The sequence below is a fragment of the Magnolia sinica genome, chromosome 18 (genome assembly GCF_029962835.1).
Source record: "Magnolia sinica isolate HGM2019 chromosome 18, MsV1, whole genome shotgun sequence".
NCBI classification, from domain to species: domain Eukaryota; kingdom Viridiplantae; phylum Streptophyta; class Magnoliopsida; order Magnoliales; family Magnoliaceae; genus Magnolia; species Magnolia sinica.
The window spans coordinates 29,836,273-29,859,882 of record NC_080590.1 but is presented as its reverse complement, the minus strand read 5'-3'; the positions used below and the strand labels follow the sequence as shown (position 1 = coordinate 29,859,882).

Below are 23,610 nucleotides of genomic sequence, written 5' to 3'. Positions count from 1 at the left end.
GCTGTGACAATGCCTTTAAGGCAAAGAGCAAACAATTCTCTGAATGCTCCAAAGATAGGCCTGGTTCAGTCAGGCGCTCTTCGCTGTCTATAGATGCCACCAAGAACAACAAAAGGGGCTCTCAGCTCCTAGTTGCACTAAGACATCGTGCTCTTCTGTCCTCTGAGGGACTCTACCAAGAGGGTTCTTTCTCTAGCATAATTTCCGCTGCACGATTCCACTTCTGTATGAGATGAAATGGGATTCAAACCCATGATATCATCTTCTTGTATGTCGATTTAACAAACTAATGCCTTAAGCCAGTCAGCCATACCTCCAAGATGTTGATCTTAATTGGATATGTTGGGTTGGGTAAGTGGTTGTCTGAAGGGTTATCTGATCCAATCAACTGCTTAAGCAGTAGGAATTGAGCATTTGAAGATGTTGCAAGTCCAACTGCATTTCTCATGGGCTTGCCTAATAACATTCCAAGTGGATTTGAGACTGCATGATCCGTTTGGATAAGATTTGGATTGAGAGAAGGTTAGGAGAGACAATGCTTCTCCTTTGCCTCTTCACCTTTAAACATGTCCTTGAAAAACTGTATTCTAAACACACACACAAAAAAATAAAAAATAAAAAATAAAATAAAAAAATCATTGATGGATTCTATAGTTTTTTTATTCACGGAGGATTCAGTAAGGATTTTCCATGTCTACATTTCGGATTCTTTCGATTCAAACAGGTGCAGCACTATTACATTGGATGAGACACATCATGATTGGTCTGCACAATTGGCGGGCCCATACCTAACACAAAGCAGCCGACTAGTGGGTTTCATCCTTAGATTGTCCTCTCTTGAAAATCACATCAAGAGGACTATCCCAGCCACAGGAATAGTGGCCTTGAAATGAGTAAAAATCAGAAGTTGACGGCTAAGATCCTCCCTTTGACATAATTTCAACTGCTGCTACCCACAAACAGGAAACACAAGTGGACAGTGTGATTCACTACTTTTGGTACCCACATAAGAAGTTGCTCCATAATCTACGGTCCATGGGGTGAGTCCCCTTACACTCTTCTATCTCCCTCTTTCTATTTGGAATCCATCTTTGATGCGCTAGGAGAGCTTTTGATGGCTTACCATCAGCCAGAGGATAGGATTACCAAACCGAAATGAAGTAAAGAGATGATCTCAATCTAATAAGACCTACAATCTGAATGGTTTGGATTTAGCTAAATTTCAACCTCATATAATGTGGCAGTGTGTGTATATACAGATGCATAACACTCGGGCCAAAAGAGAAAACACATCTCTCTCACCTTTTCTTTTAGTTTGGAAACAGAGAGAGCTCAAAGGGCGTGAGCAACCTTGTGCATGCACATCCCAACATGCATGTATTCAATCCAAACTGTGCACATCATACGGCCTGTTAAGGACGGATCATGGCTAGAAAATTATTCTAGACTAATTATAATAACCCCTAAAATGATGGCCATAAAATGGATGATGTTCATGGATGATAATAAAAGGAAATAAAACGAATAAATGTTGAATAATTAAAGGATATCCAATAAGTATAACACTGAGAAATACTCATCGAAGGTCCTTACCACTATGTAAATCGAATGTATTGAGGTAATTGTTTGCCATGTGTACAATGGATGAGATGACGCGCATGCACATGGATACCTGTGGTCCTTCATTACTGTCACCATTTTTTCTTTTTCTTCTTTTTAACATGTCACTCACCTGTTCCTGGAGAGGCCAAATTGCAGGAGATAGGTGTGTATATAGATGGAGAGTTTACAACCACCTCCAAATCTACAAACTCTTGATTTGGGTCTCATCTCTTCTGTCACAGAGAGACTCAGTTCATTGGTTCCTGAGGTTTGGGTGGGCCACGAAACCAGCTTTCATTGATAAATACTTAGAATTATTGGGCATCATGACAAAAATTACTTTTCAAACATCAATTTCAACAACTCTAGAAGCAAGACCATATGCCTACACTATGGAGAACACTGGAGCTGTTGATTGTATTCTGGTGATTTACAGAACATCCATAAACTCAAAGATGAATTTTTCACTACCTGGAAAACATCAGATTTAAGCAACTCTCTTGAATGAAAGATCAACATCATCATCATCATCCAAAACTAATACATGAATTCTGAACAGCACTTAGTACAGAACTCTGGCAGGGGAGCAAACCAGACCAATTCTTTCAAACAAAGGACTCGCCGAGCATTACTTATTTATCACAATGATAATGAATTTCCTAAGAGAACAGACACGATATTGAACCGAAGAACTACTAGCTACTCTTACATGATTCTTTCAAACTGCAGAATATTCACTCTTCGGGCTATTTGAATTGCAAGTTACATATCTTGCCGTGATATGAAGCTAGGCAAGTCTCACCCTTCAAATCATCAATCTGTTGTTAATTCAAAAACAAAATCTGCAAAACTGTACCAGTAACATGCTACTAAACCTGGGTACCTTTGTGTTAGTACAAAATAGTTCACTAGTGCTTCTTGTCCGTGAACATGAACAGAAAAGTCCATCTGAAAGCAGTACATTGGGTTGGCCGGGAATTACCTCGGTCGCAACTGTCGCCAACTTGCAGCTTGTGTCCCGTAGTCAGGATTCATCCAAATGAACACTGTTGATTCAAAACTGCATCAAATTGTAAGTTAGTACCTCAAATGGTAATGCAATTAGAAATCAAGTAATTAAGAGTTCAAATGCACCCCATCGATTTTGTTCCACTTGCACTTCCATTACTTCCAATGGGAATATCATGTGTAATGTAGGGGTTATGAAGTGTTAATGCATAAGGGTCATGCATAGTGGGCCCACAGTTCGGTGATCCAGCCTGTTGATGCCATTGTCAATGTAAATGGGGGATGTCACAAATATCTCTCAGATTGTAAGACACATTCCTTCCATCTGTAGTCTGAAAAACGGAAAAAGTTACAGGAACAGGTAGGGGAAAAAAGGCCAAATATTGGATGGCTAAAGAACTTCCCATCTGCCAGACTTTTGGGGCATTCCCTATCCAAGGTCAGGCCATCAAATCAACAGTCTAGACCACCAAACCATGGCCCCATTGTATGCAGTGCATGCATCAAGAGACTATACACGTCCTCTAGCACCAGGATCCAAACTAAATATGCTATTTAAGAAAGTATAGGTAGATTCAGTGTCCTGTAAAAGGCGGGAGCTTCATTTAGGACCTCATAGTGGCTGTCTCATGAATAAATGTAAAATAATACTGGGGATCAAAGTGGACTATTAGGTAATTAACCAGATAAACAAGATTATGATTTTTGAGGTGTGCTCCGGAGGTACTGGGCAGACATGGGGCGACATGTAATACCCTGGTTTTCGAAACCCAAATATACTACTTGTTTCCGAAATCTTGAGTGTTAACCTTTAGAATTCAAATATAAATTTAAATAGTCTTAACATCAATCAGAGTTAGTTACAATTATTAGCGGAGTAAATCATGCATTAAGTAATAATTTTCCATTCATAATTAAAAATCAAAATGTAGTGCCTATAGAGGACTAATACAACCAAAATACCAAAAGTACACGAAACAAAAATGAAAATCTATCAACTAGTGCTGAAGCTCAATGTCTCATTAGGACCTCGTCTAGCTCCTCAACTACTCGATCTGTTCCAGCAACTAAGTGAACCGCATCAGCTTGCTCTACACCTGTATCAACTGATATGTTTTGATAATGTCAATGGCTATCGTAGTGAAGAATACCCTCTAAGATTACATACTCATCATTTATAATCCAATATAGTTCGCAAGACATAGCAAGAGATATATTAAACAACATATTTCAAAATTCTGATCATAAACACAGAAATATAGCCAATCAATATAAATTCGCCATTAAGAAAATATAGTAGCAACCGCAATACCAGTGAATCTATCTAGATAATCAGATAATCAACATACGACTTTATATTGCACACGGAAATCACGTTGTAAGTGAACTTTACAAGATGACAAGAAAATCAATATGTGAACTTCCGCTTCACCCAAAAATCATATAAACTCTGCAAGGTGACTAGAAAATCAATAAATGAACTTTAGCTTTACCCAGAAATCATATAGGACTCCGCAGGGTGACTAGAAAATTAACATGTGAACTTCAGCTTTACCTGGAAATCACAATACAAGTGAACTCTACAAGATGAATAGAAAATCAACATTCAAACATCTGCTTCACCCAAAAATCACATTGTACGTGAACTCCGCAAGGTGACTAAAAAATCAATAAATGAACTTTAGCTTCGCCCGGAAATCACAATACAAGTGAACTCCGCAAGATGAAGAGAGAATCAACACGTGAACTCCGACATCACTAGGAAATCATATGAACTCCGCAAGGTAACTAGAAAATCAATAAATGAACTTTGGCTTCACCCAAAAATCATATGGAACTCCACATAGTGACCCGAAAATCAGCAAGTTTATACAATTTAAACCATCAAACCTTAAAAGGACATATTCCATCAAAGCCACATCGGGCGAATATCCGAAGATCAAAGCCACATAGAGCAAATATCCTATCAAAGCCACATATGACAAATGTCCAATCAAAGCCACATAGGCACATGTCCAATCAAAGCCACATAGGCACAAATGGTCCGTGTGAAGTTCACGACAAACTCCATTCAATCTATTAGAAATATACACTAGTTCGAAGACTTTAAAAAATATCAGCAAGTACAAGTGGCAAGCATCTAATTGATTAACAAATTTTGTGACTTGAGATAACGTGTGGCAACCAAATCGTTCATGCTTGCCAGAATTAAAGAGACATGTCAATTATCTAATAAACGAGTCAATTGCGTAACAGATTAGCATATTCACATAGTGGGACAAGGAGAGTAATCAAGTAACACAGGAAATACTAAATGTAAGAGATTAAAACATCATCTATATCAAGATTAACGAATTTAAGTGGAAAACTTAAATGGGGAGTTTTCACTTATGAAATTGAAAGGGCTGACTCAAATCGCTTGCACTTGATTGAGTGTAGATTTGAGATGAGATTCGGGGAAGAATGGAACCCTATATTGAATTAACAATTCCAAAGTTTAATAAGCTAGGTTATGATCAAATGAAACTCACTAGAAGGCTAGGGAGCTGACTCACCACAACCGGCTTGGTTTCCAACCTGATCGATCCAGTTCCATCGAGAAATTAAAACTCTAAATCATCTATAAAAGCAACCACAACAATATCATAGTAATAAACTTTCAAAACGATTCAAATATCACTGAACTCAGTAACTCATCGAATTGATTAGATGTTACCTTGACTCAAGTCTAATTCGACCAAGAATGGACCACAATTGAAGCAACTCGATCTAGGATGGATTTCACGCTGTTGTTGTGACAAACCGGACCAAACTAGGTACCAACGCTCAAGGACTTCGTGAAAATACCGAGTCAACTTAATTGCGGTTTGGTGCACACCCACTAGCTCGGTTCTGAAATAACTCTCCATAACAACACAACAGCACACTAGACCACCTTCCCTTCTCTCTTTCTTCTTCCTCTTCCTCCCTTCTCTTTGCTCTCTTTCCCTCTGACCTGTCCAGCAAGGTTGCTGGTCCAAAAATCCACATGCAGCTCGACCAACGACTCACAACCGAGTTAACCTGCTGACAAGGCGAGACTCGACTCTCCTTCCCTTCTTCCTCCTCTTCTCCCTTCCTTTCTCTCTCTTCTTTCTCTCTCACTCTCTCTCCTTACTGGAACTCCAGCCTGGCTCGACCCGAACTCGGCGAGTCGAGTCCTCTCGACTCAACAGCAGCCCACGGCCCGAGCCCTCTCTCTCTCTCTCTCTCTCTCTCTCTCCCCTTCCTTTCTACTCTCTATCACTCTCTCCTGCTCTCCTTTTTTTCTCTTCCTCTGCAACATCCAGCAACTCGACCCAACGCGAGACTCGGCTCGAGTCGAGCTGGTGCGGTAGCCCCTGACTTGCACTCGAACGGAAGTGCGGCGCCAATGCTCACTCTCCCTCTCTTTCTCTCATTCTCTTAGCACCCTCTTATTGAATAAACAAAGCCAGGACCCAACTTGGTGACCCAGAAAAACTTGACTCGAGCTCGCGACTCGGGCGAGTCACTTGGTGTGGCACAAACAACGTCTCTCTCTCTCTCTCTCTCTCTCTCTCTCTCTCTCGTTTTCTATTTCTAGAGAGGGGTGCCCTAAAAGGAGGCTTTATAGGCTCTATTGCTCCTATTATAGATGGTTTAGATGCAACTAATCGGAGATTAGCTACGGTTAACGGCTCCAAACCGTGAGAACTTGAGATGGTACATCCGAACTCGTTTGCATGGTGGCAATCTAAGGTCATAGGTGGACTTATGACACCATGGCCCATCAAATGATCATCTTAGATTAGAAAATAGGGCCCGCCAAGAGAAAATGAGTTTCTTAAGCTAAACGGAGAAGATGCAATGGTCAATCATGGAAACTTCTGATGTACGGCCAAAACTTTTAATCCATTGCTTCTGGATGGACTGGATTGATTCACTGATCATTATGGGACCCACTTTGATGATAGATATCACCAATATCTGTGCGGTGCGCGAGATTTTCAATCACGGGCATCTCATCTCGAGTTGACGAGATCTCACAAGAGAACTTTTGATAGCTACAAATAGAGCCCTATATTGGACGTGGGAGATGTTGGAGGGTTCCTAGATGATAACAAACGGTGGAGATTGAACCAACGTGAAAAATACGGAAAGATTCTTTCCGCATTCTCTTTGGGTGTGAAGAAAAGGAAACCCTAACACCTGCTGAAGTTGAGCGGCTAGGATAAGCTGAAACGGAGGGTTGTGATGGATCGGAAAACGGCTATTTGGATTGCTAGCGTGGCAGCAGCGGGAAGTTTCCGTTTTCGAAAAAAACAGCCGCACACAACTCAGTTTGTGGTTGAGATTGTGAGTTCACACGTGCATAGCCATAGTTGAAAATGCCAGGGGTTTGGTCGGAATTCCCTTCTGAATGTGATGGACGGTTTAGATCATCCATCCGACCTCAGATGGTGGGCCCAAATTTCAAACGAACAACCTTCGTTCGTCGCTGTCGGGAAGAGGGAGAAAACCTTCCTTTCTGGGGCTGGGTTGGGTCAAACTTGTTTGACTGGGTTTCCCGGTTCAGTGCACAGCGGGTGCACGCCCCCTACTGCACTCACGCTTCTAAAAGTGGGGTCCACCACGATGTTCTATGAAATCCACATCGTCCATTTACTTTCGAGGTTCCAACTAGGGCTCTTGATCAAAGATCATGCAGATCCAAAGCTCAGGTGGGCCGTTCTCAGTCAATTCGAGTTATTTTGTTGATTCTTGCCAATTCGACGGTTGGATTGACTTTGAATTTTGACATCAAGTGTCCAAAGAGTCTAGGGTCCATTTAAGTGAAAATAATAGTGGTTTTAGCGGTGTGCTGGTCTAATTGGGTTGATCAAATGATAGATTTATGCATTGGGTGTCTTAGACTCCATGAACAGTGGATCCGCTGACTGGTGGATCTACTGAGCTAAGACCCAAGATTTATAACGTGTGATTAAATTTCAAGATGATGCGATGGTCCATCCTAAGTATCAATAGTTGAAATGGGCAGATTTTGAATCATCAAATGATGGTGAATGATGTAGGCTAGGTGTGTACCTTCACACAACTATGTTGACTTAAATTACAATGGTAACACCCGAGTACTGAAAAGTACGGGGTGTTACACGACATGGTGTATGTATCACATCCAACCTGTCCATTAGAAGATCTCCTCAAGTTACCCCCATTGCCAGAAATTCAGATCGATCCAAAACTCCCGTGGGCCACAAAATAGAAAACCATGTAGGAGGGAACGATCACCCTTGATTGAAACCAGGGCCCACCTGAGTTGCAGAACAACCTGATTTTTGTCCTACCCTTCATATGTGGTCGATGAAGGGTCTGGACAGCCTGGATTCCATATACACAACATGGTGAGCCCCCAATGCAAATCAAGTGTGGGTGCCCCTTCTCAACTTGCCCCCTGTGCGGTGGCCCACTAAGTTTCTGTTTGGCTGAATTTTGGGCCCTGGTGATAATGTGAGGTGGCACATCTGATGGATGGGTTGGATGTCGTGAATACATCACATGGGCCCAAGGTGTTCTGTAACAGTAACGATGGCTGTAACGGCCACCATTGTTACCTTTACGATACGGGTTGTAACGGTTGTTATAGCCCCCGTAACGGCCATTACGGTCTATTTTTTATTGAAAAAAAATCCTGAAAAACTTGTATTTGCCCTGTAATGTTGATTAAAAAGTATGGAAAACTTGTATATGCCCCATAACAGATAGTTACAGAGCTGTTATGGCCTTTATAGGAGATGTAATGTGCCATTAACAGAAATTACGGGTCATTTTTTTTCCATAACGGCTATTACGGCCATTGCGACCCCGTAACGTGTAACGATTGCCACCGTTACCTTTACGGTCCCGTAATGGCCTTTACGGCATACCATGCATGGGCCTCATTTATGCCTAGTACCACCAGAGCTCACTCCACAATTTTAAGGAGTCCTTCAATGTCTACATCGACTAGGAGATGAAAGTTGATATACTACAAAATGAGCAGTCTTCATAAAATAGTTTACAAGGGATTGGATTTGGAAATGTTTAAAATGTATTCCGAAAAATAACTGTCTATCAACAGATCTTCCACATGGTTAAGAAAGCAAATGAAGTTTTGATGGAAGAAAGGTCTAAAATGTAATTGACATTCTTCATGGTGACTTATGTGGTTGTTAATATTTCATTTGTTCTACACTGGGACTTCATTAGAGCTGCCATTCATATCGAATGCTTTGTGGCGTCCCCATAAAATAGAATACTAAGATGTCATCGTCACCATCATTATCATCTAAGCCTTATCCCAATTAATTGGGGTTGGCTACATGAATCCTGTTCCACCATTCCACTCTATCAAGGGCTATAACTTTAGTTAGGCCATAGGTCATCAAGTTAAAATAAACTACTAAGATGTATACCCTTAAATTCTTTCTTTTTTCTACTTCAATAAAATTTTATCACCTACACATAAATATCTTGAATGAATCAAATATATTTTAATACAAGAACTGAGAAACAATGACTGAACCTCCATATGATGGAATTTTCCACTTGGATACTCACTGATTGGTAGGTGCTACCAAGCTTGGCACCATGTTGCTTGATTATCCGGGCTGATTGCAGCAGAATATCTTGTTCTGCAGAGAATAACTCATCTTTGCTCTACAGTTAAAGCCAAAATAAGATTAATGCAGATTATAGAAAAAGGAATGGACTTGTCAAAAATCTGGCATTGAAAGCACAGCATCCAGACAATCCTTCTGCAACTGTATCAATCAATTCAAACACAAGGCTCATAGAAGTAACATCTTTCCATACTTCAGGAGGGGATATAATAATGAATACACAACATACCATGCTTCTAATAGCTTTATGAACCATAATAGAATAACTAACCCTACATAAATGGCTGCATACGTGCCAACGTGGAATTCACGTGGAAAATCCGAGCTGTTCATCATGTCTTGTGTACCCACCATGTAGATAGCCGTTTCAAGCATAAACTCGGAATTCATTTGTTTTGTACATGTTATATGACTTCATAGATGATGCATACCACTCAATAAAAGAAACGTGATAAATAAGATAAGTCCTTGGACTCAACTAGATTAATGATGGGCTAGAAGTATTCAGAGGCGCATGACCATGATAGAAATGATATTAGCAGCGGGAAGCAACAAACAACAAAGCTTTATGTAAAAGAAAAAGCATGAAAATAAATATCATGTCAAATATGCTACATCGTTCAAATTAGCAAATGAAGTACGTAGTTTTTTTTTTTTTTTTTGAAGCTCACATGCACCACTACAGTTTAAACATGGCTGTGCTTGAGGCATCTAAGCTGTGCATCAGATGGGGCCTACCTTAAGCATGGATTAAATGTCCTACACACATGACAAGTTGGCAGGTGTGCTGGGGTGGGAGTTACCTCTTATGTGATCATTGGCAAACTTTTGAGATGTTGTACTTAGATGTAGAGTGATGCAGGGCTAACTTTCCAGTGTAATCACCTTTAATGTATTGATCATTAAAAAAAAGCCTCGTAGAATGGCCCTCAAACCATGAAAGAATTCGAAAACTCAATTCAATGGATCAACATGCCTAATACAAATTAACCAGAGAAACAGTGCTCTATTACATGCTCACTGTGAATATTCAAGAAAGAAAATATACCATGTGCTTGAGATTGCATCCAATGGTCAGTTCTGCATAAGAGTTCTCTATTCGAGAAAGGAAACAATAAGGGGCCTCCTTCCCAAGGAAAACTTTTGTATTAGATCTTAGCATGCACTTTATATCCTCTGAGACCTGGGGAATCTTCTCCAGATCATCAATAAGAACAGGAATTTTTTTCACTATAGCACGCCATTGAGCACGAGATTTGTTCACAATCACCTACAAAATTTCAAGGCCAAAACTGAGTTTCATTTTTTATTACTCCTTTTTAACTATCTAAATGGGGATAGTGCACAAACTCAGAATAGGTCTAGATTCAATAAATCAAGCTAAGTTCTAGAGATGCATTGTCCTGAGGAAGACCTTAAATAAGAGTCTTAACATTTGTGATCAAATGTTCAACAGAAAATCATACAATTCTGAAAAAATAGGTTTTCCTTTCCTTTCCTTTTCTTTTTTTTTTTTTTTTTTTAATTTTTTTAATTTTTTTAATTTTTATTTATTTATTTTTTTTTATTTTTTTTTGAGAATTGAAAATTTTATGCATTAAAAAGAAAAAGGCCAAAAAACACCACATCAAAAGAAGGGCCTAATACACAGCAGCAACCCTCTCATCACTATACGATTAGGGACCTCCAAAGCCAATATATTTACATCAAAGCCCAAGGGTGAGAATGACTATAGACTTCCCCAAGTATCTAACAGAGCCTGCTTTGAGGAGCCCCTATATTTATCATTACGAAGCGCCCAATTGATAGTCATATTGTGAATCCTCCTCTGGACTCTTTCCATCGATGAGCTCTTGTTGTAAAAAAAAATTCTGCAATTCCTTTCATTCCACATGCCCCACAAGATCCCAAAGAGGCACATCTTCCACAAGATTCCTTTCCGATCTTTGCATGCTCCCCCTCTCTAAGCCATTCTACCACCATGCATTCTATTGAGCTCTTAAACGTCCAATCCACCCCAAATATGGAGAAAAAGAAAGTCCAAACCTGCCTGACGGTTGAACAATGAAAAAACAAATAATTGACCCACTCTTTGCCCTTCCTACACATCACACATATTTGGGATCCCATTGTCCTCTTTTTAACAACACCAGGAATTGAACCCTGGATTACTCCCACACGCATATTTGGGATGCCATTTTCCTCTTCTTTAAATCGTCTAGTGTTAGGATGTTGTTTGCCTATAGGGATTTGTCAATTCCACATGCATATATATGCATGCAACCACAAATGCTCCCACATGTGTCCACCTAAACACATGGGGATCATCCAAGCCATGCAAAGGGATTGGCCTACTGTGTGCATGACCTTACATGAAGTCCAGTCATCAGGTGGGCCAAACTTTACAAAAAATGTATGCAGCTGTGGCCACCTTATGAGTGGACTTGCCTTATGACCAGGGTGTCCCGTATCCGTTATGATACGGGCGTATCGGCCGATACGTATCGGTAACGGCCGTGGCCGTTACGCAATACATATACGGGGCTGTAACGGTCACCCCCCCGATTCTGTAGCCGTAACAACCCCGTAACGGCCGTTACTGCCCCGTAATGACTGTTACGGGGCGTAACGATCAAAAAATGCCTCCCCCCTTTTTTTTTGCTTTTTAAGGTCTATTTTTTCACTTTTTTTAAAACTTTTTTCTTCTAAACTCTTCCTAAATCATTTTATTGCTATTTTCGACCACTCTCAGCTTGATTTTACAAATAAAAACAACTTATATTAAGAATTTTCTTGATTCGAAGCTCTGTCGGTCATTTTCCAGAAATTCCTCAAAAATAGGTATTTATACTTTTTATTCAATGTTTTGTTGTTTTAATGATAAAATATGATGTGTTAATCATAATAGAAGATATTAATGTCCATTTTACATATTGTTGTTATTATTTTATAATTTTTTTCTATTTACGCACTATTTTCGACCATTTTTTTTTTTAAAAATTCGAAAAATTATTTTTTATTGAATGTTTTGATGTTTTAATGGTAAAATATGATGTGTTAATTATAGTAGAACATGTAAATGTTCATTTTACAGATTGCTATTGCCATTTTATATATATATTTTGTATGAATTATGAAAAATAATTGGAAACACCTACACAGGTAAGATATTTTCATATTACATTCATTCTCATATATCTATCATTGATAGTGGATAGTTAGAAAATTAAATATATGAGTTTTGCAGTCAAATCCAGGTTGTCTGGTTCATAAATTCATCAGACAGTCCGATACAACTTCTCACCAAAGAGTGGACCATTACACCACCATAAACATGTTCCAATTTATAATTGAATACATATTTGGAATGCTTAGAATATTCTGGATTTAATCCATATTTTTTCATATTTTTTTGGCCAAAAATAAAAATAAAAATTGCACCGTTACGGGCCGTTACGCCCCCGTATCCGTATCGGTATCGAAGGCACCGTTATGCCAATCGATACCGATATGGGATACCTTGCTTATGACCTTGTAGATGGTGGGTCACACCCGTTGCATGGTTATCTGTCCACATGCCAACATGTGGATGCATGTGTATGGGAATGTCTATTGTTGCAAGTGCAAGGTATTCCAAAACGGTTATGTAACGGCCGTAAATGGTAACAGTGGTAACCGTTACATTACATGTTACAGGGTCATAACGACCATTACAGAAAAATTAACCTATAATGGTTCTGTAACGGTCCTGTTATGGCTGTAATGGCCCCATAACAGTTCATCAGATGGCTGAAACAGGTTTTTCAATAAAAATGAAAAAGATGTAACAGCTGTTACAACCCGATCCTAAGGGTAACAGCAGTGGCTGTTACAGCCACTGTTACCGTTATGGAATACCTTGCACGAGTGGGATTAACGAAGATCATATAGGTGCAAAGGTTCATGTTTATAGAAATTCAAATCGTGAAACAGATATAACAGCCTTGCCAAGACATAAGTGAAATATATATAAACACCCAGATCCATAGCTCAGGTGGTAGACTAAGTGAAAGATACCTCGTTTCAACACCGAAGTCTTGGTATCGATTCCCTAGAGGGGGTGGCTAACAGTGAAGTGTGAACTGACAGTGGTTGTACTAACAAGCTAACCAAAAAAAAAAAGTGAAATGTATATAAGAGCATCTGTCAGAAGAAAATCCAACAAAGGCATGCTGCAGGACCCTGATTAGAAAATAGCCAGATCTTGTCACATTGCTCACAGCCAATGATGAGGAGGACAACATGGATGGACATGCAATTGCAAATATTTCTCTGAAGATAAATGCATTCGTAATTGCATGACGAACGGTCACAAAAAGAGTGAAATATGGATGACTATAGGCCGCACAATCACTTGATCTCACAACTGGACTGATCATATGACACAACCCACACTATCATCAAAGATGGCAGTTGGTGCAAACTGCTCCAGGCATGAAGAAGCACGGAGCATGAAGCAAAGCTACGATAGGGGTGCGGGAGCAGACAAGTCTCTTTCAAATTGTTAGCAAGTATAAACCTAGGAAGCAGGCAGGAGCCTGCAGTGCAATTCTTGGTTCTTTAATGGATGTCTTATGATTGAAGGCAACTCAAAAACTATCATTTCCTGTGCATCTTCGTCATGCAGGGCCCCCTGGAAGAGAGTGCCATTTACTGTGCAGCTTTGTTGTGAAGGGCCCCTTGGAAGAGAAAGCGCCATTTCCCGTGCATCTTCGTTGTGCAAATTCTTCATAAAGAAGCTTCAATGTCAATGAGATTATTGCTCAAGCTACGGAAGAAGAAGAAGAAGACATTGAAGAACATACGGTTTTTTGACCATTTAGAATTTACTGAGGCTTCACAAGCCAAATTTCCCAGGATTTCCATTTGGGTGTTATCATAGCTGTCTCTCAGCTATTTGGGTTAGCTAGTTTCCATTTTAGTGTACTCAAGTTAATTAAGTTACAGAGGATAACAGTGAAAATCCTGACCTCACCAAGGCCCTTCATCTCTTTGGGCTGTAAAGTGTCATTTCCAAGAATAGGGAAGCTAGGCAGACCAGCAAGTCCCCATTGTTCTGAAGTGTTGAAGTTTACAAGAGTTTTTAAGTTTTGTATGAAAGAAACCTGCAATTTACAGAAATACATGGAAAATGTTGAGTAGTATTGCTTCCTAGTCCTGTTCGTATGCAACTAGACAAGCAACTAGCTAGATGATGGAGTTGGTTGTTAGTTACCAATACATGTGATGCAGGACAACTAACCACTTGCTCTAAAAGCTCGAACTTTTAGAGCATGGGGAATCAATCCCTTTATCTCATAGCCCAAGCCCCACATCTCATGGGTTAGGACCTCAACCGAAACCCCCTCGTGAGCCCCAAATCACATGGGTACCGCTTTACACGAGCCACCCTCCTCACACGGGCTGCCCACTCCGAGTGTGTCCTCGCATCCCACAAGCTACCCCACTTGAGCCCGGTGTGAAAATGCCCCTGCATTAATCACCCCCGGTGAGGAGTCTCGAACATGAGACATCCCGCTCTGATACCACTTTGATGCAGGACAATTAACCACTTGCTCTAAAAGCTCGAACTTTTAGAGCATGGCGAATCAATCCCTTTATCTCATAGCCCAGACCCCACATCTCATGGGTTAAGAACTTGGCCGAACCCCCCTTGTGGGCCCCAAATCACATGGGTACAGCCTCACACAAGCCACCCGCCTCACACGGGCCGCCCACCCCGAGTGTCCCCGCATCCCACAGGCTACCCCACTCGAGCCCAGTGTGAAAATGCCCCTGCATTAACATGTCACTGTTATACAAAAGTTACAAAACAGAGGAATACTACTTGCAGCCACACGACACAAATGCACACATGTGCCATCTTTGAACAAGATGTATTTGCCATCAATCTATCTCCATGCAGTGTGTTAAGTGCAACGGTATGTAATTGTTAAGAGTGCCAATGCCTGACATACTGTTCTTGTTAGATTATCATCTATCTAATGGTTAAAGAAACGGCCAAAGAATGCAAATTTGGAAGAAATAAAGTACATACCTGACTGGAAAATAATGAATTCGGGACTATGACGGGAAACTTCTCAGAATTCAGTAAGGATGTAGTTGTTAGTCCCATGTCCACCACTTGACCTTCTATAGATCCAGCCTATAAAGTAAATAGTCATAAGTTACTGTTCATCGATAGAAACCCTAAAAGAGGAAGCATAAAATAAATACATGGGATGGAATTCCAAACTGTTTAAGACACAAAACATGTAAGTTGTACTAATTTAGCTAGTACTCTGTAAAACCACATGGCCAAAAACTTCAAATGATCACAAAAAAACACATGGAAAAAAAATGGGAATGACTATCAAGATAACGAAACAAGTTATATGCAACCCAAGAAATGAAATCTGCTTAATCGAATATGATGAAGACAAAGGTTACCTAGATTGCCATCTTTCAAAAAAAGAAAAAGTTACCCAGATTATGGGTGGCTCCAGCACGTGGTATGAGAACAAGAATGCAGTATGCTACTTCCTCCAATGTGTGGTACACTAAGGGCAAGATCATGTGGTCACTCCAGTATGTACGATTGGTATATACAGTACAGTACACATTGATAATTGATCCAAATCATAAAAATAATGATCCAAATCGCAAGTGACTCATAATCTGGTTTGTGCAGGGGGATTGGCAATTTAGATAACATTATGAAGACAGCCTATACATACATACATAGAGAGAGAGAAAGAGAGAGAGAGAGAGAGAGAGAGAGAGAGAGAGAGAGAGAGAGAGAGAGAGAGAGAGAGAGAGATGTGTGTGAATTCCACAAATCTTGGTCAGGACTCAACATACATCACCAAAGCTTTTAATTAACATGTGGGATGGCCAATCATCGATCCATATTGTCTAAATGCCACTAGAGACAACCCACGGTGCAAAAAATCAAACCGATTAGATGATCCCGAACCTTGAATCTCAGCCATTTTGTTACAACCATTTGCTTTTTGCAAGCCATATATTGGCTGGATAGTATCATTAGACCAAAGTGCTACTTCGGAATAATAACAATTCCTCAGTGGGGCCTATTGAATAGACGTTTCATGATGACGATGTGATTTTTGCATCATGACTTGCCCCTAGCGGAATGAATGAAGGCACAATCTGATTTACAACTGGCTGTCCCACATTTCAATGACGTTGCACACACGCACGCATGCACACAAACAAAGCTCTAAGCTATACTGCTCCCAGTTGCATTGGGACAGTTCGGCAGTTGAATCAATCAATTCGGACTTTCCATTAGGTTGAGTATATTTGTCATATATCACCCAGTGTTTTAAATAGCGAATAGTGTGTAACATAGCATTCACTTCTTTGAAGCATGAGGCGTAAGCTACATAGCGGCCGATATATCCCACGATATATCTTGTATCCAGCCTGTGCGATATGAAATGCACAAGTAGTGGGATATATCCCACATGTTCAATCCGGTGAGCATTATCGATTTTCGATCTTTTTTTTTCCCCTGTAAATCATATTAAATTAGTGTCAAATTGTTAAAAATCCATGATTTTTCATGTTTTGCATGGAAAATCATGGATTGGGAGCTTCGATTTTAAGATTTGGAGAAGATGGGTCAAGTTGCAGAAAATTTTAAAAAATCAAAACTTCCCAATTTCTAGCAAATCAGTTGTAATCTTTATGTCCAAACATAAAATCAAACATATACGTAACCTGATCTAGTGATTCTTCTTTTGATTTTGAATGTATTTCTTGTATTTTCACACATCTTCTTACATTTATAAATTATATGAATAGACTTTGAATATACTTGCATCAATTCAGTTAGACAACGCATAGATTAGGACCCCATATAAAGAAAACCTATTATGTTTCGATTTATAAGTGTATATTGATGGCTTTTTTAACAATCACTGAAGTTTCATTGAAAAAATCGACCAATTTCCCAATGTTTCCCCATGTTTCCAACAACAATGATACATTACGCGATACAACCGATATATCTCATGTGATAACTAATACGTATCCGTATTCCAAGGGTGCGATACGTAACGAAATACCGATATTTCAAACACTGGTTGCATCAATGTCATGATATTCTGTACCAAATTAGACTGATTAATAATGAAATTTAGCATAATTTCATAATTTTTGGTGCAACAAAATGGAACCTGAAGTAACAGGAAAGGGCAATGATGACGTATAAAGGTAAATAAAGAGTAATGAAACTGATTTAATATCTATATTTTTTATCTTATTTTACTAAAAGCATTAAAAAGGTTAACTAATTTTTTTATTGGAAACGGAAAAATGTAACAAATCATTGAAAACATCATGTGAGCTACATAGCGTGTAGAAAAGTTATGAAGGGCATAGCTTATGTAAATTATCATGTAGCATTAGCATAGGCTACATGTGGCTTAAGCTATTTTCATGAGCTACGTAGCCTTAAGGCCATGCTTCACTACATAGCATAGCTATTTAAAACACTGATACCACCATGCAAAATTCAATCTGATTCATCCATAAGTTCACTCTCTTTTATAGACATTGTTTTCCAAGCTTATGGATCATGGATGTGATGGTAAGGATTGCCTGAAAAAATTATCTTTTGGAACCATAAGCGATCCATGATGAGCCTCAACAAATGGGTGGCATAAACTGTTTATTGGCCCTATTTTTATATCAACAATCTTGAACGTCTATTTTATACACTAACGATTAGATGGTTAGAATTGTTTTATTAGGCCCATGAAATGTGTGATAGAATGAATAAAGTCTGGATTGATCAATTAGGCTAAGTGTCTTGATGCAACCTATAGTGCTCTAAGAGCACTGAATCATTTCTCATATATACTAGTGTTGTCTAATGTCTTAAATATGTCTCTAATAAAGTCTATCGATGTCATCGACAGACCACTTGATTCCATCGAGCAGTTGTTGATCCCATCGAGAAAATCCGAAAAAATCCTAGTTGATTGCTGGACAGCTTTGGAGGTTGCTACTCAATGTCATCACTGGTCCTCGATGGCTGTCGATGCCATCGAAGGTCCCATTGAAGGTGTATGCAGAACTGCGTAAGTGAGCGATTTGTTTCCTATTCCGGTTGCGGTAGTATATATATCAGGTGTAATCAGGATTAGGGTAAGGATTAGTGTTCTCTAAGACGTGCCTAAGGGTAAGGTTTGAGAGGGTTTTGAAGAGAAAAGGCTAGGGCCTTTCCTCTTGGGGCTTTGATCGGCAAGGTTTCATCTCTTATAACTTCGTTTTTCGTAGTGCATTCTCGCTTTGTGCTGTGGTTTTTTTCCCACAAGGGTTTTTCCAAATAAATTTGGATTGTTCTTTGGTTGGATTTGCTTGTGCAACTGTAATTATCTTGTTTGATTCCTCTTTGTGTGCTTTCGCAAGTCCCAACAAGTGGTATCAGAGCTAACTTTGGGAAGCAGATTAAATCTGAAGACAAGGTATCTATGGCATCTAACATGAAGTTCGATGTAAAGAAGTATTCCGGGAAAACAACTTTGAACTATGAAAGGTGAAGATGATGGGCCTTCTAGTTTAGCAAGGATTGGAAGATGCACTCCTTGGAAAGCGACTGGAAACTATGAAAGAAAAAGAGAGGAACGAGCTAGATCTAAGGCCAATATCTCAATTCAATTGTGTCTAACGGATGAGGTCCTTTACAATGTTATGAGAGAAAAGATTGTGGTTGATATATGGGTGAAGTTAGAGAACATTTATACGATGAAATCTCTTGAGAATTGTTTGTATCTGAAGCAACAGTTGTTCAATCTGAAGATGGCTGAGGGGGCTAACGTTGAGACCTATATTAGTAACTTCAATAGGCTTGTTTGCAAATTGTTGGATGTTGATGAGGCGATGAAGGATGAAGATCCAGCATGCATTTTGTTAAATTCTCTTCTAGAATCGTATGAGTTGTTCAAAGACTCTTTGTGCACCGGTAGGATGGCCATTAACTTTAATACTGTTATCTCAACCCTTCAATCAAAGGCTATATAAGAAAGAAAAGCAGTGACGTGGGTGCTTCTACAGATGCACTAGTTATGAGGGGGAGAAATTCTGAGCAAGACAGTGGATCTTTGAGATCGAAATCCAAATCCAAGGGCAAAGGCAAACTGAAGTGCTGGAATCGTGGCATGACATGGCACATGAAGAAGGATTGTCAGAATCCTAAGTCAAGGAAGGGGAGATCAGAGAGTTTTTCCAGGGAGGCCAACACTGTGGAATCCAATGAGGAGGTGAGTGGTAATGACGTGCTAACTGCTTCAAAATTGGGGTAATTAGACTGTGAATGGATTTTGGATACGGGGGCTTTGTATCACATGACCTCTCACAGGAGTTTGTTCACCAGTTACAATGAGTGTGATGGTGGCCAGTTGTTTATGGGCAATGATAATGTCTGTAACGTGGTTGCTATTGGATCAGTGTGCATCAAGATGTTTGATGGCATGGAGCATGTCTTGACCGATGTGAGACACATTCTTAATTTCAGGATGAGTCTGCTATCTCTGGGTACACTTGAGGCACTTGGGTGCAAATTCACGGATTTGATCATGTCCTTAAGTTTTAAAGGGGGCACTCATAGTCGTGAAAGTGTAGAGGAATGGTAGCCTATACAGGTTAATTGGGAGCACTTCATTGGGTGGAGCTACAACATTTATAGCGGATTCCACGTCTGCACGTATGTGGCATGCGCGCCTAGGCCACATGAGTGAGCAAGGCATGAAGGTACTTTTTAACCATTGTTTGATTCCAACTTTTAAAAGCATTGATTTTAGTATATGCGAGCATTGTATATATGGTAAACAGTCAATACTATCTTTTTAGTCTGGGAAACATGTCTATAAGGTGTTCTGGATTATGTGCATTCTGATGTATGAGGGTCGTCATGGTTCATTACGTTCATTGACAACTATTCCAGAAAAGTGTAGGTTTACTTTCTGAAAAGAAAATCTAAGGTTTTCACCAACTTCAAATAGTGGAAGGTGATGGTGAAAAAACAGTCAGGGTGAAAGATGAAAGTATTGAGGACAGATAACGGTGAGGAATTCAATTGTTTTTTGTAAAGATGAAGGGATCGTAAGGCACAACACAATGCGCCACACGCCATAGTAGAATGGTGTGGTTGAGCGGATGAATTGGATTGTCCTGGAGGGCTTGATACATGATGAACAATGTTGTGTTGAGCAAGGAAATATAGACTGAGGCTATTAACACGACTTGCTACTTAGTGAATCGGTCCCTTTCTACGGCTATTGATTGTAAAATTACAGAGGAAGTGTGGAGTAGTCAACAGGTAGATTACTCGGGGTTGTGATGCTTACTCTCACATACCGTTAGTTAAGAGAGATAAGTTGGACCAAAGGGCTAAAAAGTACATTTTTTCGGCTATAGTGGTGGTGTGAAGGGGTGCGGGCTATATGACCAGGTCACACGGAAAATCATCCTTAGTCGTAACGTCAAATTCAACGAGAGATTCTTTTTTCGTAAGGATGAGCACAAGGAAGTGGAAAAGTCGGTTGTGGGAGTTCAGATAGACATAGATGAGGCACGAACTGATACTGAGACGCGGATAGAGATACATGAGCAGGTGGAGCAGCCACCTGTAAGAAGGAATGCACCAAGGGATCGAAGGTTACCGGTGAGATACAAGCAGTGTTCAAAATATCGGTATCGTGCAATGTATCGCAACCTTGGGATACAGATACGTATCAGTTATCGCACGGGATATATCGTTTGTATCGCGTAATTGATCGCACTTTTTGGGAAACATGGGGAAACACAGGGAAAATAGTTGAATTTTTCAATGAAACTTCATGAATTATTTAAAAAGACTTTAATACACACTTTTAAACCATAAAATCTTAAAAAAGAAGTGCACATAATAGGTTTCCTTTATATAGGATCCTAAGTTATGCGCTGTCTGGTTGAACAAAGGCAACTATATTCAAATATGATGCATAATTTTTATAAATGTATCAAGAAATGAATGAAAACACAACCAATGCATTCAAAAGCAAAAGACATAAAAATAAATTAATATTTTATTTTATTTTTTAGGTGGACCATAATACAGGAAACAGTGGTAATCAACCATTACAAACTTTTCATGGGCCACAAAAGCTTTGGATCAAGCTAAAATTTGTGTGGTCTCTTCATCTAGGTCTTTGTGACCTTACCAATAGGTTGGATGGCGAATAAAAATTCCAGTGGACCTTATGGAGTTCCAATGGTGGGGATTCAATCACCACTGTTAACAGTGTTGTGGTCCACCTAAGACCTGGACCTGCTTCATTTTTGGGATCATGCCCGAAAATGAGCTTTAAAATGGATGGACAGTGCGGATGTAAGGCACATGCATTATAGTGGGCCCCCACAGTTAGGGATTCACCAAAACAAAGACGCCAATTCCCTGGATTGCCTAGCCAAGCGACTATTGACAATGCTCTGTGCGCCCCACCATGATGTCCGTGTCCTATCCACGCCATCCATCCATTTTTCCAGACTATTTTCTGGCATGAGCCTAAAAACGAGGCAGATCCAAATCTCATATGGACCACACCATGGGAAAGAGTGGTGATTGAACACTCAACCGTTAAAAACTTGATAGGGCCACAAAAGTTTTGGATTAAGCTGATATTTGTGTTCTTTGTTCATCCAGGTGTGCGTGACCTAATCAACAGGTTGGAAGACAAATAAATATCATAGTGAACTCTAGGAAGTTTTTAATGGTGGGCATTCAATCACCACTGTTTTCTTGTGATGTGGTCCACTCAGATTTGGATCTCCCTCATTTTTTAGCCCATGCTCTATATTAATTTGGAAAAATAGATGGATGACTTGGATAAAACACATATATATCATGCGGGGCTCACATAGCACTAGGCAATTAGCATCCCTAAAACAGGGGCGCGAATTAGGAGTTACCCATGTAATAGCTTAGTGGGTGTTGCCCCTATCGTAGGGCCCACCTTGATGATGTGTTGTATATTAATGCTGACCATTCGTTTTTCAAGCCCATTTTAAGATGGGATACCAAAAATTATGCAGATCCAAATCTCACCTGGACCACACCACAAGAAACAGTAGTGGTTATTTGCAAATCCAACCTGTTGACAATGTCAAGAACATTTGGATGAATGGAAAATAGAAATATCAGATTCGTCCAAAACTTTTATGGCCCATAAAAAGTTTTTAATGGTTATTCATCACTGTTTCTATTGGTACGGTCCACCTGAGATTTGGATTTTTTGATGATTTAGGATCTCATCCTAAAATGAGATGGAAAAACAAATGGTTGTCATGGATTAAAAAAAAAAAAAAAACATAAAGATGGGCCCCACATGGTTAGGGTACACTCACTAAGCTGTTCCAGGTTAACAGCTAATCTACTCTCAGTCTGCGTTGCACAACGGACAAGCGATGTAAGTGGGACCCTGACTGTGGGCCCCAACATGATGTATGTTTTACATCCACACCATCCATCCATTTAGAGAGATCAGTTTAGGGAATCGGCCAAAGAATGAGGCCGATTCAAAGCTCAAGTGGACCCCACCACATGAAATAATGGGTACAGTGATGCCCACCATTGAAACTTTTAACATTCCTGGGGCCCATCATAATGTTTATTTGTGATCCAACCTGTTCATAAGTCCAGGGAGAAATGGACTAAGGGAAAACACAAATATCAGCGTGATCGAAAACTTCTTTGGCCCTCAAGAAGTTTTTCTATGGTAAGCGTTCAATCCCCACAGTTTTTTTGTGATGAGGTCCACTTGAGCTTTGGATCAGCCTCATTCTTTGTCTCATGACCTAAATGGATATGTACAAATGTATAAACGGAATGGATATACAATATATATATATATGTGTGTGTGTGTGTGTGTGTGTGTGTATTGGGTAGTAGAGAGGATTTTGCCTCATAACGCCAAAAACAATGCCGCTATAGAAAGATTTTGTGGTAGGTGGCTACAGAAGATTTCGTCAATATCGACAATATTGCACGGTAGTTTGCGATATCGTGAGATATATTGCACGATACAAATAATTCCCTATTTATTTTTCATTTCTGAGCGAAGTCCACAGAGTTTCGTATCGTTGGCCAGTAATAACGATAATATCGGCCGATATCGATATTACGAACACTGGATATAAGGATGACTCAAATGTTGTGTTTGCCCTCATTACGGATGAGAGGGATCCGTTTACTTTTTAGGAGGCTCTTGATGATGTAGATGCCGAAAAGTAAAAAGTGGCGATGCATGACAAGATG

The 23,610-nt window shown here is 39.7% G+C and overlaps 1 protein-coding gene across 6 annotated transcripts in view; it reads right to left on the bottom strand.

Moving 5' to 3' along the window:
• Positions 1-2,076: 2,076 nt before the first annotated feature.
• Positions 2,077-23,610, bottom strand: part of LOC131233337 (mechanosensitive ion channel protein 1, mitochondrial-like) — a 34,405-nt gene continuing 12,871 nt past the window's right edge. For 2 of the 6 annotated variants that reach the window (XR_009165182.1, XR_009165184.1), the window contains exons 5-9: positions 15,346-15,453; positions 10,318-10,539; positions 9,208-9,306; positions 4,104-4,190; positions 3,408-3,707 (exon numbers count right to left, since the gene is read on the bottom strand). Coding sequence is in view for 3 of the 6 variants with exons in the window: in XM_058230022.1 (XP_058086005.1) it covers positions 2,657-2,662; positions 9,208-9,306; positions 10,318-10,539; positions 15,346-15,453 (435 nt within the window). In the remaining 3 variants the exon portion in view is untranslated. Of the gene's footprint in view, positions 2,663-3,407; positions 3,708-4,103; positions 4,191-9,207; positions 9,307-10,317; positions 10,540-15,345; positions 15,454-23,610 lie in introns of those variants that run through there. The other 4 variants (XM_058230022.1, XR_009165183.1, XM_058230021.1 and 1 more) reach the window with 4 other exon arrangements.